At 41.5% G+C, this 19,319-nt stretch overlaps 1 protein-coding gene across 2 annotated transcripts in view; it reads left to right on the forward strand.

Annotated features, from left to right (window-relative positions):
- The window catches only part of lpp (LIM domain containing preferred translocation partner in lipoma), a 129,218-nt gene that overhangs the window by 89,760 nt on the left and 20,139 nt on the right, over nt 1–19,319 (forward strand). For both annotated transcript variants that reach the window (XM_070909096.1, XM_070909097.1), the window contains 2 exons: nt 5,393–5,489; nt 18,669–18,838. In XM_070909096.1, coding sequence (XP_070765197.1) covers nt 5,393–5,489; nt 18,669–18,838 — 267 coding nt within the window. The remainder of the gene's footprint in view (nt 1–5,392; nt 5,490–18,668; nt 18,839–19,319) is intronic.

Below are 19,319 nucleotides of genomic sequence, written 5' to 3' on the forward strand. Positions count from 1 at the left end.
TTGCAGCGCTGTGATGGTTCCTCTCAAAGTGTAATGCATTGCAGATTGCTCATAACCTGTTTAACATCGCAAGCAGCAGAATTCATCAACTGGATTACATAAAGCCACTGACATGTGATTCCTTTCAGACTTGACAAATTCTTCAATTAAACATGCAGCTGCCGGAAAAATGACGAGGCAACTTTCCCACAAATGTTATTTTTGTCCAGACAAACCACTTCAGTTTGAAGTGGAATACCCGCCGCGTCCTTACGGCGCTCAGAGTGGCATCAGAGTGGCATCTTGACATCACCTGTGTAATCAAAACAGAGCTGTCCTCTGTGCTATCATGAATATAACTCTCTGATCAGTCTCACGAATGAATCACAGTAATGAGGTGCTCTCCAAGGTTTCTATTGAAGTGCGCTGCTGTGTCACCGTGACAGAAACAATCTCTGGCTTTCAAAGGCAGTCGAGAAAATGGGCTCCTGCGCTATGGAATCAAATAAAGCCATCCATTAGAAATTGATGGCTCTTTATACACATTTTCAAAAAAGCACCTTTAAGTGTTTAACCCATATGTTTGATTCTAGACACACGACATGCTGTACCCCCCCCCCCCATAACACCCACCGACATACACACGCAAACACACAGTAACTCACTGGAAGGATAGTGTGACTGATCCAGCAATCCTTTCATTGTTTTGGTAAAACAGAGTCGCCTAAGCTGCTATAATCACTCGTTTAGTGTTGCGGCAACAAATGCTTTTTTTAGATATTCCAATCCAATAAAAAAATTCAATCCCTCATGAACCCTAACTAATGCAGTGGTCCATTTGCTGTTGTTGTTGTTAATATTACTATTATTTCTAATAAACCATTTCCCTTTCAAAGGCTCTCTGTCCATTTCAAATAATGCCATTGTGATTTAGGGAGACAAAAAGCCAGGTTGTTAGATTGAGAGCTGACTAAAGCTTCTCTTTTAAAAGCCTGAGTTAAAGCTGCAGCTCCATTGACACTAAAGAGCATTTTGTACTGTAAAGTCCATCATCATTTAATCTGTGGATAAATATGTCTGCGAGTGATTATGTCTTTCTTTCGGTTTGTGCTGATCATGCAGGAAATGTTAAGCTATTGTGAAGAGAAAGACAATTGCTTTTGGTTTAAGGTGCGATATTGCATTTACAGGAAGTAAAACAGAAGCTGATAGATGACTGCAGGTTTAGACACACAGATTAGTGTTATTTAGCAGTTGTCTTTCGTTGGGATCTCGCCGCAGCGCTTGTACTTTTCCGCCCTTCTGGTTATCACTTTCAGCTCAGTGGTTTGTGCTGTTTATGCAGCGGCTCTCAACCTCATTGTCACATTTGCTTTTCGAACTGCGTGGAAAAAAAGTACTGGCCTAAATATGAGGATACAGCTCATGATTCCTCAAAAGTTGAACTGAAATTTGAAGTCTGCTCACTTTTTGCGTAAGGACATACAAAGCATAATGTTAATGTAGCTATTGCATATTTTCCATTTTTCAAAAGAGGATAAAATCGTTGTTGGACGTATTTGTGGAAACAGACTGAGGTCTCTGGATGGTCGTTTCCCATGGTAGCTCTTGACTGACATTTGAGAGATAGCGTTGCAAGGAGGCGCTCTGTCAACGTCCGTGGTGCGCTACTGACTAGAGAACGTCATAATCATATATTCTACCAACATTCATACAAGCCCACCTAGTATTGTGTAGCCAAATGTTAGCAACAACCTTTACAACATTCAACATTTGGGATGCTGTTAAGTTTTTATTTCATCCGGAATTTGAAGCTAGCTAGCAAACTATGCTAACCAGCTTCCACATGGAACGTGGAAATATTGCTTTTTGTTCATGTTATTTCAACACTTGCTAACTTATTAGCAGCTCCTGTGCACTCAGTGTTGTGTTTGTACTGAGTGATACAAAGGAGGGGGTTTAGCTAGCGTTAGCCGTCTTTCATGGGTCCATTTGTTTCCAATCGCGACACTGAGTTACGCAGAGAGTGCTAAAACCAGAGACGGGACTAAGCACTGGTGAACAGCGTCTGTCTGCAGCTGGTTAGCTGCCTGTGTGGCACCCTCCTGCTCTCATGGCAATAAATAAATAGAATTAAAATGTCTTCTTTCTGGTAATAATTTTGACCAAATAAGTAAAGTCAAAACAAACACCAAGTATATACATACTGACTTCTTAGACAAAAATACATTTGTGAAATTAAAATAAATGTGTTGCTTTAAGCCTGTAAGCTGTCTGTATGTCTGGATCCAGACACCAGGAGGAATAATCAATATACTGTTTCCTTCTCATGGTAATTTATAACATTAGCAGCGTTGCATCATTATTGTGACAAAAGCAGAGTTGACCCATGGGTTACACTGCCAAGATTTATCCCACAGATCTGTAAGTTACCCTTCTGTACCATAGTGGGAGATGATATGTAAATAGTTCCTGCTTCCTGTTCGCTTGCCCTGCTTTGTTCTGCCTCCACTAACAGAGGTTTAGATCTGATGCCCTGAGAATACCTGTCTCTCCCGTTCACTCTCTATCACTGCAGTGGAAGCAGGAAAGACAGAGCCTGAGGTTTGGTTCTTAGCGGGACACAATGCTGTCAGGGCATCAGGTGAGAGCATGTACCAGGCCCCCTCTGCCCACTCCCCCCCCCCCTCCACTCCTCACTTAATCAGTTCTGACACAATGCCAATTCCACAGTGGGTGGCATGCACAGCTTTATTCATAGATGTGGCAGTCGGGCAGTGATCGGCTCCCAGACTCGACTCTGTCTCCTCACCTTTCGCTGTCATGCTCCTTATCAGGTACACGCAACAGTGGTCATTTACAGATATTGTTATCGTTGTTTTTGAATTGAAGTGGTTGGGTATTTGACACCGCTCTGAAAATCGTTTGTCAAGTGGATGCCATTTGATGGTCCATCAGGATGTCTTTCAGGGGTATTACAACTGATAGGCTTTTTTTTGCCGTTAAAAAGCAGATGGCAGATGACCTGAAACTATAAGCCTCGACATGCTGGGAAAACAGTGGAAAACAGGTGCAGCTGTTAACCCAGTCGCCGCTAAATTTAAGCACTAACTTCAATGAAACTGCGGCTGAGTGTCCTGGGGGCGTAGGCAAAACAATTTACTGAATTGAGCCAGACATAACTGAAAAATCACGTCTGCAGCACGTATAGCTGCTGTATGGTTTCTATTGTTGCCTCTGAAAAGCAGAACAGGAACTGCGAAGCAATCATAAAGCATGCAGGGAAGCAATTTCTTTCTCTTATTCAAGTGAAAAATTATTCCGTGCTGTCACAAAAGACTCCCTAACAAGGTGCTTTAAACTCTCTGGCAGTGCATTGCTGCAGGGTGTCAAAGAGTGGATAAGGTATAAATGAAGCTTAAACTCAAAAGTCTGTTTCTGGTAATAGCAGCATTTCGTTCCCTCTCCAATGTGCTTTTGATGTGCAGCTAAGATTAACAGTGTTAAATCGTCCTCTTCACTGTCTCAAACTAACAGCAAAGGCATAATGAGCACAATGTTGACAACAAGAGTGTTTCTTTGAGGTATACGACTATTACACAGACTTATTATCTATTCCTTTGTGCAGGTAGTTGTACTAGAATTCAACCCCCTCCATGTATTCCCCCATTGACCGCTGTGTGTTATTAAAAAAAAACACACACACAAAAAAAAAGTCACGTAATTTGAGGTGACAATGGAGGAATATCCAACCACTGAGGAATGTTCTTTTCATCTCCTCCTAATCCTCCATGATGTGATCCTGGCTGTTAATGGTTGAGCGGCTGAGGAGGCACAAGGTGCCAGGAATTCTGAGAGCTCCGGCCCCGGCTGCTTTCCAGAGAGAGCATGGCAGAACGATTTACACTTCGAACGTGTCGATCCCTCAGAGTTAATGAGGCCTACTGTTTGGGCTTCCATTATCAGCCTGCTGCATCCCGAGCCGGACCGTGCAAAACGCCACGCATCATAAAGTTCGAGGCGCTGTTTGATACATTGTGGACAGTAATCAGAGCTCAGCATTTCCCACTATCGCTGGAAATAAACTCAGTAGACCACTTGCACATTTGCATTACCACCTTAAACGTGTTGTTTAAATGGCACCTGCTTTATATATACTCTTGAAAAATTGACTGACACATACAATGAGGCAAATTAATGAAAATTGCGTGCATACAAATGCAATCATCAATAATACCAGAAGAGTTGTTTGACAGGATCTGTAATTACTATTTCATTCTGAATACAAAAACATTTTTTCACTCCATCTCCTATTGACAAATCCAATTCCTTTATGTGACACAGTAAACCGCGGACAAATAAGTACAAAACCAGATCGTTCGCTAACATTGACCCAGCTCCCAGATGCCACAATTAGGAACAACGCAAAGGTCAGCTCAGATCTCGGCCCGTGTTATGATATTGAAAATCAAATCTACTGTAAAGATCCAGCCGGCCCCAGATCTAGGGAAGGTCACCCGGGTGTCACTGATTTCTGAAAAAGCTCAGCCGCGCAGCACGAAAAGAGTCAAGTTCTGGCCTCCAGGGCTTCTGCAAAGGACACACACACACCTGTGACGGGATTGCGCCGAGGGCAGGGGGATGTGGAGGGGTGGGGGGGGTGGCAGGGGATGCGGATGATTGGCAGAAAATGTCAGGCACAACACGTCAGCCCCATACAGACACACAGCAGGCAGATGTCAGAGACTGCATGATAAGAGGGAGGACAGGCTCACAAGGAAAAGGAAGGAAGTGGCATCTTCATAGAGTTGTGTCATCCTTCTAAAATCTCTCACAGATTAGGCCTCAACACAGTTCACACCTGAAGTCTTTTGTGCTCAGAGTAAGACTAAATAACTATCTCCTGACCTATCACCCAAATGTGTAAGACTTAAAAAAGCTTTCTTCTAATGTTTGCCTCCTCTTTTCCTTCTGTTATCATTATTTTCCAAATACAAGGATTAGTCAGGGTCACAGTTTTTTTTTTTCCACATGCTTGTATGCGCAACCTTCTGGGCTGAACCACCACTGGGGCCTGAGCCAGGGTCAGATATCTCAGAGGGGAAAGGCAGACTCAAGACCATCCACTGCATGTTGATTACACTGAATGTGTTTTGTTTGACCTTGAGACCGCGCTTCATCTTGATTTATTGAAGTCAGGTTTTTTTGTGAATTTTTATGTCAAACCTGGACGTAGTTTTTTTTTTTTTTTTTTTAAACAATACATTCTTGCACTTTGAAGCAGCATTTGTATAACATAGACCACAGCTGATATTCATCAATGACACAGAAATAAAAGCAGGAAGCTGAAATGTTCTTCGTTGCCTTCGGTCGTCTTCGTGAATCACAACTATGTTCCTCTCCTGGTTCTCAGGGCGTTGCTCCCGTCGCCCACCCTGAAGACGAGCTGGAGCGCCTGACCAAGAAGATGCTGTTCGACATGGACAACCCACCGTCTGAGGAATATTTTGGTAAGAAATATAGCTCACCTCACGCACACTTGGTTAGCAATAACCATTTTTACAGAAGACATTTTGTGCCGCAGTAGCAAGATCCACAGCAGGTACAATCACTGATCACTGAATTCCATTTAGCTGCTTTGGTTTAAGGGTCCTGGTTACTGGGACACTTGAATAAAACTGAACTATTTACACATTTATGGTGTGCTTTTCCTATTAGGACAAGTCAAAATGTCTGCTGTGAACAAGGCCTATAGCCTTTTAAGGGAAGCTTACTGTATTTCAGTCAACAGAAAAGCTGGACCCCATAATGTCTCATGGCAGTTTAAATCTTAATCCTATTTTTTTAATCTTATCATTTCAGATTTATGTAGGAAGGTAATGGGGCAGGACAGCTAGTTTTCACATCTGGCGTATTATTGCTGGATACTTTTAGGCTAGCTTGCTTGGATGGATTCAGTTTGATGATAGGTGCGAGGGGCTCTGCGTTTGAAGGCTAGACAAATGGGTAGTATGTAATTACATTTATTTTATTGCACATTACTTGTCTTTTTTACTACTAATACTTACGTTTAGCTACTTTCTACTTGCTACTAAGAAACATTTTTAGCTAGCAAGACAAATTTCCGCATCAAAATATCGTATTATAGTTATTCTAACACATACAGCCATTAAGAGCTTCGGCAATTAGTTAGTGATGAAAAATGTGTCATACAATGAAATAAATAGAAAATTGGTTTGTAATTCCTGTCTGAGCCTACAAGTCTATAGAAGCTGTATCTTTTCAGCATTACAGCGTATCTGCTAACATTTGTTTAGCTAACTAGTCACAGTCCTAGCGGCAAAATCAAATGAATAGAGACAGAGCATACAGTATTTATTTTATCTGTATTTATTTATTTAACCGTTATATATCACTTGAGATACATTATCTCTTTTACAAGACATATGTGTCCAAAATGGCAACTTATAGTAGCTAACACATAGTCACATGAAAAAAATATTAAAATCTACTCTTCCTAGTTTGGTCAAAGAAACATTTGCTCTAGTTTCTCTAAACCACATTGTAAAAGGATCACTTTCCTTGTGTATGTATCACATATTGTAGTGATATGTGTCTGCTCTGTGTGATGCTGATCATACGGGCTTCACTGTGGAGCTGGCTCATCATCTACTGAACAAAAGTATATAATCATTTCTGCTATGAGTGGTGCTACTGTATATATCCTCTGCTGTAAGTGTCTATGACACAACAACAGTCACTTCACGATGTAGCATTCATAGGTGAGAGTAGAAAAGTGGTTAAAATTAGCCCATGATTCACTGTTGGATTCACATGTAACACGAATACTGGGAAAAGCCTTGCAGGCTCACACACGCACAATCAGTTCTGAAAACATGTATGATAGTAGTAGTATGAACTGATTAGGGGCACTCACTCTGTCACTTTTCACCGTGACATTTTGTTAAACAAAGAGATAGTCTAGAGAGATTTGTTCAAAATTACTGGTTGTACTACAAAAGCAAAGACATGCCACATTTATGGTGACAAAGGCTAAATAAAAGAATTTGGGATAGTGGGTTAATAGAATACAAGTGGCATAGTGTTTCCTAGATTAGCCCACCCAGTGACCCACGAAGTTAGTTTTGTATCACAAGAACAATGTTTTTGGAAAATGGCTCGAGGCTATCGAGTACAGTGCAGGTGTGTATGATACAGACGTGGTTAACCTGGTGTTCTTGTCTTATCCGTTGATTTCCAAGTGTAGACACAGCAGCGTATCTACCAGTCTGGGAAGCAGTCCTCAGGGTAGAGTCTCAAAACTATATCAATGGGATCAAAGGATAAGGCATAACTCTTGTTCAGGGTATAATGAGAGTGAGAGATAAAAGCTTTGGACAGGTGAAACATCCTGGTTTTGATAAAAACTCTGCATCTTGTTTGATTGTCCAGCGGTGTTTTGTACAGTATTTCTTTTTTTGTCTTTCACTGAGGCACTTAAAATTTAATTTTGTCCTCATTTGAAAATATATATATAAATATAACTGCCAGGATTAAACAAAATACCAATTTTAATACAATTTCGCAAAATAGGATTGGAAAGACAAGGATTCTGTGCATTTATGTTTCATTTCTATTTTTCCGCCCTCTGTACCCTCTGCTGCCAGCGAGTGCCATCCCTCTGCTGCTCTCTCTTCTCTAGCCTTTAATCCCCTTTGCCCTGGAATTAGTTCCCATGCCCATTAGATACCTCACTCAATACATTCAATGGGACTCTGGAGCAGGCTTTATATCAGCACATAATCACACAGCACACCACGATAGCATGTGTAGGTGTATTATAGCTACAGGGACATGTATTTAACTGGTATTAAGGGATATTCGGCTTCACGTTGGTGCGCACTGATGTAAAGACCTTAATTGGTTCACATTAGACATAGGTCAAATGGATCTGCTGGCTTAAGCAAAGTGTAGTCATTTTACAGAGGAATGGCCCTCAAAGCCTTGTTGGCCTAATTTTTGGGTGAATGCGTATGCAATGCAGACCTGGCATGAACTCTGTGTACTGCTATACCATGCATGCACTTGCCTCTGTTTGCCAAGTATAAGGCTGACTGGCTGAAGGCTGGAAAAAAACAAGGACATGGGAGTTGAGAAATGGGTCATATGTGAGCTGAGGTAGCCAGAACAAGTTAGGGATAGCGTGTGCGTCCCCAACTGACAGCGGCTGGCTGTTCATGTAGTGGAGGGGGGTGGGGGGGGTGGGGGGGAAGCGATGGAGGGAGGGAGGAGGGTCATCTTGTGGTTAAGCAAGGCGACAGCTGAATTAACGGAGAGATAGAAACAGGATGAGGGCAGGAGCCTACGACTGAGGTGACTGCAGGGACTCATTAGGAGCGAGTTCAAGCGCAGGCACATGCTGCTCTGCAAATCCACAGAGCCCCCGTCCACCCCCGCTGAATAATGCACAGATAGCCACCACAGTAATGTTAAAACTGACTTTAGTCCGGCCTGTTCCTTACTGTATATCCAGGGCTTTGGGAGAATCGGTCCCAGAGCATGAGACTTTTGTAATTACAAAGAACCTAATGGCTCACAGGCTGCTTCTTTTTTTGGTGGGGTACAGGGGGAAGAGGGCTAACTGTTGTCAAAACCCTAAGGCTAGTAATTAACAAGATTAATCAAAGTGGGGCTGCAATCTCTAGCACGCTACTGGACTGGATCATTGTCTTCCTATAGCAAAGTTTTATTGGTGTCACTAATGTCTTTGATGAGCTTCTAATCTGAAACAGCTATAGTGAGATTTCATTGGTCCAGAGGGGGTTAATTGAATTGAATTAATGTTACACTCTGGCTCTGTGATGCCACAAGGAAACTTTTCATCAGACTCAATGGAGCTCCATCATTAGCATATAAGTTACAAATTATTATATATAATATATATATATATTATTATTATAAGTTACATTATGCTCTCTTGCAACGACGTCGGTCCAGCAATTACACCGGTAGCGTCTTTGAAGACTTTTTTTGTGTGTGTGTGGCAAAACAGGCACATAAAAAGCAGCCATTTTCAAAAGCAAGCGCCTCTCAAACTGTGAAAAAAAACCTGAAAATGATGCACTATAAAAGAACGCCTTTTCTTGCGAGAAACCCAGTTTGCAAGCCAGAAATTCCTCCTGTGATTGAAGCTTCTTTGAAAAGCAACTGATTAGTCCTGATTTAGAGTTCCAGATTAGATTTGAGTAATCTGAAAGAGCCTTTTCTCCAAATGTCATCATCCGTCATATTTAATCCACTTAGGTTGTGCGTAGGTGTACTGTGTTTGTGGAAATCTAATAAGACACAGCTACTCAGCTCGCAGTACAGATGCCTTGGCATTTGTGCATCAGAGGAACTTACAATATTTTGTCATCACTACATTTCTGTCAACCAAAACCAGGACATAAAGCTGAATAATTGAAAGGATGAGATGCTTTGCATTATTTACAATTAGTGATGATGATACTTATGCAGTGTAGTTCATTCTGCCTCAGAGAATCTGTTTTTATTTCTCCTTTAATGCCAAAATGACAAGTTGAGAACTCCTCCATGCGATGCCAGACTTTCAGTATTTCACTGTATAGAATTAAGAAAGATGTGAAATTTTAATATCCAATCAATATTTATACAGATTGATTTTCCAGAGAGATTTTTGAGCAGTGGCATAAATGTTTTTGTAATGTTATTATCAGATCGTGAAGAGATAGTCATAGGAAACAAGCAGGGAGATTCATTTGGGCATACTGTACTCCACGCAGGACTCTGAGCTGTCGGGAAAGCCTCTCCTCCTGGTTTGAGCTGGCCTTTGTTTTATGATAAGAGCCAAAGAAGAAAAGGCAGGCTTTGCCATTTTTTCCTCATAATGTCAGCTGGAGGAGCCCTCATAATTTATAAGACACCTCACATGAAATGTTCATGAGGAATCTTGGAAGAGATACAAATGGCATCGTAGCTCCAGTAACAGTACAGGCCAGTGGAGTCAGAACAGATCAGCTAAGGTAATTGGGTCAGAAAAAGTTTAGGTTCACACAGTGCGCTCGCGTGGAGCTGCCTCTGTTTCTTTACAACACTACTGAGCATCATAACTTAATGTATTAATAGGCTTCCAGTTTAGACAGCTTTGTGCATTGTCTAAGATGCTCTGGTGGAATTCATTTGCATATTACTGAGGTCGCCCTCAGCAACCTCTTAGGAGTTTGCTTTTAGATGTGTCTCTACATGTCATAACAAGTGGGATGTGTGTCAGAGTAAAACCTTTCTGCTGGTTTAAAAAGACCCCCCCCTCCCCTCCAAACCCCTCAACCCCGCTTCCCCACCACACTCCACCTCCACAGTCTCCAAATGCCTTTGGCCAACCATCTCCCCCAATGCTGTTTCTATTTAGTGTATGAAGGTGTACCTTTAAAGTCATGTTCATTTTTAATGCTCATTTGGCGTGCATACAGAGGCAGAACTGAAGCTCTTGTAAACACACAGGTACAATATGTTAATACATTTACATTTATAGACATTTTCACACATAAAATTCAGCTCAAAGTACTTTACATAAAATCTTAACAATGGCCTTTAAAGTTTAAATCCTTAATATTTGTATTAAATCAGACCCTGTTTATGGCTGGCATTCTACTTTTTTTCATTGTTAGTGGCAGAGTCCGCCATTCCCGTGCTGAATTAAAATTGTCTACCTATGCACAAGGGATTCATAGGAAATGATGCATGCATGCAATCCAGCGTTACTGTTTTTAATGTTATCTCATTGATGTCACTGTTTGCTGTCTCCTACAGCTGTATCAGAGGTACTGCTAATGCTAACCCAACGTTCCCTACTGCTGCTGCTTCACATTAAAAGCGTTCAACTGGCGATAAACAAGGGGGGTTTATTGGGAAGCGGCGTTTGTGCTGACGCTCATAAAATATATTTCCACAAAACACAACAACAGCACCTGCAGCATGAAATTGGATCATGGTTGCAATTTTAATTGACTGACTTCTTTATTGAAACAACGTGAGACACACCAGTTGCTCTTGTGCTGAATTTCTGACACAGTAGCTGCTCAACAAGCGTCACCTGTGCTATTAAACCGCACTTGCTGTTACCAAAGTAACCACAGGTCAAATCAACCAGGGCTAAAATCTTACACCTTAGTTAAATAAAAACTATTTATAGTTTAAAAAAATAGAATTAAAATACAATAAATCGCACTTACACAATTACATGTACTTAGTTGACACAAATATAAAAAAGCAATAAAATCATTGGATTCAGTTTTATCTTTTACCTGCAATATGACCACAGTTGATTTTAGTTTGAACCTGTCTCCAAATCTTTCCCCCCCCCCCCAGTAATCCTCAAAGGCCCTTTAGCTTGAAGAGCCTGTTTCCTCTCTCACTATCAGAGGATTTCCTCCAATCACGGTGGCTAAGTGTTTTCTTCTTGTTGTGCTGTGCTGTAACTCGAGTGTACATGTATGTTGCAGCAGTCACTATGAGACAGAAGAGCATAATGCTGCTGGAAGGAGGTCAGCGACCACCTAGGGGCGGGGGTGGGGGTGGGGGGGCATCATATGAGGCAGTCTGGTGACATGGCAACTAGTCTAAAGCCTGTGCATCACTATACCACCTACAGTGGATTAAAATGTGTGAGTACAAAAGACTAGATTATAACAACACAATGGCCACGGATGATCCATCATAGCTGCCTTTTTAAAAGAAAAACGCGGTATGTATGTCAGTGTGAGGCTGCGGATTTGACTCCCAAGACCCTTTTTCTTCTCATGTAAATAATGATAACTGCTTTGAATCTACGAATTTGTCAGATTGAAGGAAGTCTACAAAAACCTCCATCTTTCCAGTTTAAGCTGTCTATAATTCTGCTCTTTTATGAATGAGATCTTAGCAGTTTTTCTGCTATGTCATCATCTTGCTTGTAATTGCTCACATGGTGTTTTCAATACTTAATTATATTTGTTACTATTTTGAGCAGTGGGGGCAGTTTCAGAAGACATGAAGTTGTCTTTTTATTTATTCCAACGTAGTTTATGGGTCCTCTTTGCCATTTTCTTTTTTTTTTTCCCTCTCATTATCTTGTCCCAGCACTGCCGCTGACCTCGCAATGCTGCTTTCTAGTTTCTCAGCTGATGCAGTGTGCCAGCATGGGGCTTCTCTTCCCAGGCGACAGAAGCCCGCTTTTTGGCAGCGGTTCACGTGAGGTGACCATCCACCCCCCTCCCCCAACCCCCCCCCCTCCGCTCCTCTCCCTCCCCCTCCCCTTCTTCCCCCGCCAGGCTCGGCGCTTGCTACCCTGCCTCGTTGAGACAGCTCCACTGAGGCTTGCAAGATCAGCTGCCGTGCGAGCCCAGCTGAGGCTTCCGGGCACTCACGTTGCTAGATTTCATTTGTGAGTGAGCGTTTGACCTCAGGAGCGAGTAGACATCCGCATGCTCATGCACGCAAACGCAGACATAGTTACAAGCACACGGGTGCGCACGGATAAGCAGCATATAAACACACAGACATCTTTGAACGCATAGTCCGCTGCACACACACTCACCTGTTCTCTCTCTCTCTCTCTCTCTTTCACCCCATTCGCCAGCCCCTGCTCGCTCCCTGGCACCCCTCCATGTCGCTCCCGCCAACCTGCTCCTAAAACATGTAACCTACACTCGGTCCCCCTCGCTCGGCCGCTGCGGGCCCTGACAGGCCGAGCAGTAATGCTTAGTGGCACGGGCTCGCCTATCCTCCATCCTCCACCATCGCCGCAGCAGTTCTGCAGATTGCTATTTGCTGACATTGGGAATGAGATTAAAGGCAGGGGTTAGAGAAAGAGGCATTCGGAGATTGAAATGCAGCGATGACAGCTATTTCGCTCGTCATCCTTAGGCAACCGAAGGCCACAGCATTGTCAGGCTGCACGGAGGGCAATCTGAAGCAACAAAGTAGATTAACCTAGAGGGGGGGGAGAGATGAAACAGCGCACAAATGGTGGCCTCTGGCAGTTACACTCCTAATGTGTTCGACAGGCTTGTTTTATGCTGTTAACCACTCGCTGACCTATTGTTTATGTCTTTAATTAAGTGTGAAGAAGTTATCACAACTTTGTACCTTTTATTTGGCTCACCTTTTTAGGGGTGTCACGTAAATAAATGCTGTATTAGAGGGTGGAAAAATGAAGCCTAATGAAAATGTGAAGCAGAGCAACACAATTTGTTGTACTTCTGTTTTAATTCATTCCTCTTAGCATTGTTGTGTTGTTAATATTGAAACGCAACACATGCAGCAGTTGAATGTGTTTTGTGTTTTTACCACCATATCTATCGGATATTTTAATCCAAACAGAAAACTTTAGTTGAAGTCCCAAAATGGATTTTGTGGTTCTTTTATTAGTTTTGGATACGAGCTACAGTTGCTGGCTTTGCCTTTGGGGTTTGCAAGGGTTGCACCAGCAGAATTGTATTCTTTAGTAACATAGTGTGAAAAGTTTGGTCTCTCCCACAAAAAAAGTTCCTTGCGATCCTTCTTTACATGCACGATCTTTGATTTCTGACGATGTAAGATCAAATTGAGCTGCAAGTGTGCTCCCTCTCTGCCTTTCATGCTGCTTCAATATCACGGCGTGAAAAAACAAAGAAGGCAAAGACTGAGGGAAATCTGAAGCGTTCTGCCACTCAACATCCCCCATTCCCAAACAACAGCGTCTCACTGCCACTACAAATACATTAGAAATCAATTATTTATGGAACAGAGTCAGGGCCTCTTTAATCTTTTCCTTTTATCCAATTAAATTGTCTAACCATTCTAAGCCTCTATAGCTCACAGGGAATGTGCTTCTTTAAAAAAAGAAAAGAAGAAAAGATTTTCTTTTCAGTCCTTCTTTTGACTTTCGATGTAACAGAGAAGAGACACTTCTGAGGGCTGAAGAATGAAAGGAAAGAAAGTGAGTAAAGTGTAAATGAACTCCCCCTCCCGCCCCGTCACCATTGCATTGGTTCTACAGGAACTATTTGAAGTTTTGATATTAAGACTCTGGTTCCATTCCCCGTGCAAAGGGACGCTGGGGAGCGGTGAGGCCTTTCATGATTCCTTTATGCCCAGCTGAAATAGTTCGAAAGTATTTGCGATCATCTCCACAGGGGTAAATACGATGTTGCTTCAATTGCTGTCCTGTATTATTCAAGAAGTCAATTGAAGTAGTGTCTGAAAATTGAAAATGCTTACTTCCGACGCTGGCGTCTGAAATTATTGATGTGAAGTATTGTAAAACACTCTGCACGTCTCTCTATTATCATACAGTAAGACTGTTAGAGAAGAAAAGTTACAGGCTCACTGACAAGCTTTACGTTTTCACAGCCCACAAAGAAAGACATTATAGCAGCTTTAGAGCTAAACGTGTCGGGATATATTTAATGAAACACAAGGGCTCCAAGAGTATGTTTAATTCTTTCAGTTCAAGTGGGATAACTTCAGTCTTAAAACATGAAGTTGATTAAAAATTGACTTCATCGACAACAATTTAAGTCATTAATGGAGCAAGTTCCACCTTCTCAAAAGGTTTTATATCAGTGTAAACTGAATACGTTTGGGGTTTTGGATGTCGCTCAGTCAAAACAAGCGCTTTGAAGACGTCACCTTGGGCTCATGGATATTGTAACGCGCATTCACTACTTTCTGACATTTTTATAATCAATGAATTGGAAAGAAATGTACTGACTAGTTAATAATGTAATTAGAGCTAAATGATTTGTCGATTAATCCATTAATCAGCAACAATTTTGATGATCATTTTGTTCTCTGGTGTCAGATTCTCAAAAATCGATATTTGCTTTTCTTGGCTCTTAGTTTCCATTAATAGTCAAACAAATGTCTTGTTGATCAGACAAAACAAGCAATATGAAGACTTCACATATGAAGGCTCTATGAAAAGTCACCCTTTTCTTTCATTTTATAGATGAATCTATTAATTTTAAGACAATGATGAGCACACTAACTGATAATAAGAATAATAATTAGTTGCAGCCCTGGTTTATTTTACCATTTTATAATCCATCACGTTTTTAATCATGAATGCTCGCAGTGTTTAACAGACTAAACTCTGGCCAATCACACATTACGGTAATAATTACTGTCATTTACTTTATGTCCTCCGTATCCCCGGTGGAGCTCGCCATCTCCAACGAAAAAATGCTTGGCGTGATGGGAGACGGCGCTGGGCCCTAAGAGGAAACAAAGTTATTGGTTTCCTGTCATACAACAGAGATTAGAGCTGAAACAATTAATCAATTAGTTGATTGATGGAAAATGAATCTGCAACTATTTTGTTGATTTGAATCATTTTACGTTATTTTTTAATCAAAAAGGCCAAAAGGTCTCTGGTTCCAGCTTCTCCATTGTGATTTTTTTTGCTGGTTTCCTTTGTCTTCTCTGACGGTAAACATTTGGATTTTTTTCTGTGTTTTGGACTTTTTGTATGTATCCAAAAAGTAGCAGTCAGATTAATTGATAATGAAAATAATGGTTAGTTGCAGCCCTAATAGAGATGGCGGTGTCATGTCTGACGTGACATCACAAATGATGGCGTGCCAGTTTTTAATGATGTACTCTCAGGCTCTCTGTAGACTCCTATTATGAATCTGTCCTTGATATTTTTGAGGTTATATTCACAAATAAAAATGCAAACAGTAGTTTGAAGACCGACTGTAAACAGCCTCAGATCTGCTGCTCTTTGTCATACGATCACGTGACTTCATGTGTGGGCCGCTGATGTGCGCACACAGCATGGCATGACATGTCTGTGGGTAAGCATACAGTATATGATACATGTGTGTTTGTATATGTACTCGTCTACATGTGTGGCATGTCTGGCGCAAAGACATTTTTTTTCATTGTGTACTTGCTTCTGTGTGTGTGTGTGTGTGTGTAAAGCTGTGTACACTGTATGCACAGTCGCGCACAAATAGTTCCTGAGGGCCCTCGCGATCACAGACTGCCAAAAGGAAAAGGATTTCCGAGAGGTTTCCTTCTCGCTATTTAAAGTGGGAGCCCTGTGGGACATGTTTGGCATTCTCATCCACTCACTGAAGATGGCCTGTGATCTGAAGCCACTAACAGGCTCGGCATGCTCTGTCTCTGTCTCTCGCTCGCTCTCTCTCCCTTTCTCTTTCCCTCTGGCTCTCTGAAGTGATTACCCTGCTTGTGATTCCACTGACACCCACATGTCCCCCCGAGACATGCCTTCACTAGTTTGTTTAATCTGCCTTCCTGTACAGTAGGTAACGCAGCCATAATTGAGGTGTGGATAGAGCTGTGGGAACAGATGAAACCGATAGCAGGTTTTATGAAAAGTTATCTGCGCCATAAGTTGCCGCGGATGACAGCAGCCGCTAAATTAACGCACAAAATGCTGCTGTGATAAGAATTCAAGATGTTAACATCTAATGGTCTTCAACAGCAATCTGTCAGTCCTTTGTGTCTTAATGTGTCCCCAGTCAATAAACGGTGACTCCAGTATTAAGACTCACAAATCTCAGTGTTTCAATAAGGACTTATGAAGTGTTGCTGGGAAAGTTGTGGATCCAGTCCTTCGTTAAGCAACTTTTCTCAGTTTCCACTGAGGCTGACGATAAGATAATGAGTTATCTCAGATTAGAACAGCATTAACGGGCCTCGCAGTCAAGCAGATATTTGATCTCAACAACATATGACTTCCAAAAGTTGCGCTGATACCTGAGACAGATTCCGCTTTACTCTCTGTTTGAATTTTTGATAGGAAAACAGCAAGTGGAACTGTGAAAATGCAAGCATCAGATACTCTATCTCCCCCCGGTTAGTGTCTCGCCTCTGTCTGTAACACGCTTGAGCTGCTCTGTTCAGAACATACAGGGCGTCAATCATCGCCCAAATCAGCCTTTAGATGAAGCACAAAATGAAAAGGAACAAAAACTGATCCATACAACTGAACTTGAATTAATTAAATATCCTGTATCATGCTTCCTCTGTGAGATTGCATCTGTCCTCAGATGTGTAAAAAATAAAACATTCTCAGATATCTTTTTAAACCCTATTATTGTAAGATACCAGTAATTAAATTGACAGTGTTATTAATTGGGTTGAAGATAACTTGCATTGAGTCGAGGACATCTTAAACTCAATTAAAGATATCTCCAACTCAATTAAAGATATCCAAATGCCATGTCCCGCAATATGCAATCAGGCTCTTTCTGGCGCAATAATATCAGCTCACTTGTGCCCCCTTTTTACAAAGACTTAGTTGTACTTGTAAAGTTTTCTTTTTATCATTTAAGGCCTGGTTTTTTGAAATAGATGTCGCCCATGTCACACTTTGGTGATGTGTATAGTTTCTTTAATGTCGCATAATTATAGTATTTAATCCTCCCTTATCTGGTGTTTGAAATAGAAATGAAGATTAGGCACTTCTGACATCAGGAAATGAAGCATTTAAAGGGATAGCTCAAATTTTTTGGTAGTGTGAGTTGATGCATGAGCAACCGCTCGGCCTATGGATCCTGCGGTGGAACAAATCCTTTGCGAGCCGGCAGCCTGTCAGACAGAAGTGAACATCAACAACACAACACTCGAAAATACATTTTCACCCTCCACAACAGAAGGCCGGCTGTTCAGCGTGTGATTTCTGATTCTAGCACTGAAATAATTGATGAATCAGCAGAAATCAATCAATCAATCAATCGATCAATTAGGCTTTAATTCATTTATCAAGCAAAAATGCTAAACATGAACTCTTTACATCTTCTCAAATGTGAATATTTGTTGTTTTTCTCTTCTCGCTGTTTAATAGGAAATTGAATACATTTGGGTTTTGGACTGTTGGTCAATTTGAAGATGTCACCTCGGGCTTCCAAAACCTTTCTACAATTTTTCAACATGTTCCACATCTAACGGTTAATCCTTTGAGTGGAAAGAAACATCAAAACAACAAGAGGACCCGATAGGCTTATGTGATGGCCACCAGTTTTAATTATTTCAGCTTTGTTTCTTGCAGTCGCGTCACTTTGGCATGGCAGATGGCTCTAAATGCTACTGCACCCAAGTGGCCAGTCAGAGGCCCGAAACAGAGCTGCAGCAAATTCAAAACATCAAGAACAAAACACGGCACTGTAGTTGCCTAATTATTCCAAAATTTATCCAGAATTCATTTTATTCATTTAGCGTCCGCCCACCGTTAGCGGTAGAAGAGAAAAACGGTTTTAAGCTCTGATTGAATGTTTCTGACCAATACTCACCTTGAGAGTTCGCTTCAATCCTCGTGTTTTTATGTACACGGGCATGTACCTTTATCAGAAAAAGAACCAGATATTATTAATGCTGTTGATCATCTTTTGTACTGATTCATGATTCACTCCGAGCCATAGAGTTGCTCCAGTCGCCAAACATTGTCTATGGAAAAAGGAATGGGACTTTTATTTCTCTTTGTATCGTAACTATTCAAAAATACAAAATACTTCCAGGATAATAGATAAATTGCCCTTGAAGATTTTAAGGAATGACTGGACAATGTGTGCTTGGCTCTTTCACTGAGTAGACTGTTGGTTTCCTGATGAACGTTATCTGACCTTAAGTATCTGTGGATTCATAGTGAGTCTGCTCTCAGCCTCCCCTCCTCTTCCTCTCCCCAGGGCGCTGTGCCAGCTGTGGAGAGAACGTAGTGGGTGAAGGCACCGGCTGCACCGCCATGGACCAGGTCTTCCATGTCGACTGCTTTGTCTGCATGACCTGCAGCACCAAGCTGCGTGGCAAGCCTTTCTTTGCTGTGGAGAAGAAGGCGTACTGTGAGCCTTGCTATATTGTAAGTAACTTTTCTCCCTTTCAAATCCACCTTCCTCCCCGCCTAGTTTCGGCTCACTCTGGTTATTTATGTGTCCGTCTTTCAAAAGTGCACATTATGATATCAGGGGTGGGCACATTGGTAGTTTCATATATTTTCACCTCACCACATTTCATTTTGTCAAATGCCACCTCTCACCACACACATCTTCATTTCCTCTTTTTCTTTTGGCTTTGTTTTGTTTTTGGTCACTCAATGAAAGTGATTCCTAACACAGCTTTGAATGTCAGGTAGAAGTACGTAAACATTAGAGGATGTTGGAAATAATGAAACTGTTCAGTGTTTGATATCAAAATGTAAGCTCTTTGAATGTGTTAGCAGGCCAGCAATTACTATTAGCTCAGTAACACTAGAAGCTAGCCAGCAATTATTGACGTACTGCTGACACAGTTAGTAATACTAATGTTAAAGCTGCACTAATCAATATTTTTATATGAACAAT

The sequence above is a fragment of the Enoplosus armatus genome, chromosome 7 (genome assembly GCF_043641665.1).
Source record: "Enoplosus armatus isolate fEnoArm2 chromosome 7, fEnoArm2.hap1, whole genome shotgun sequence".
In the NCBI taxonomy this organism is placed as follows: Eukaryota; Metazoa; Chordata; class Actinopteri; order Centrarchiformes; family Enoplosidae; genus Enoplosus; species Enoplosus armatus.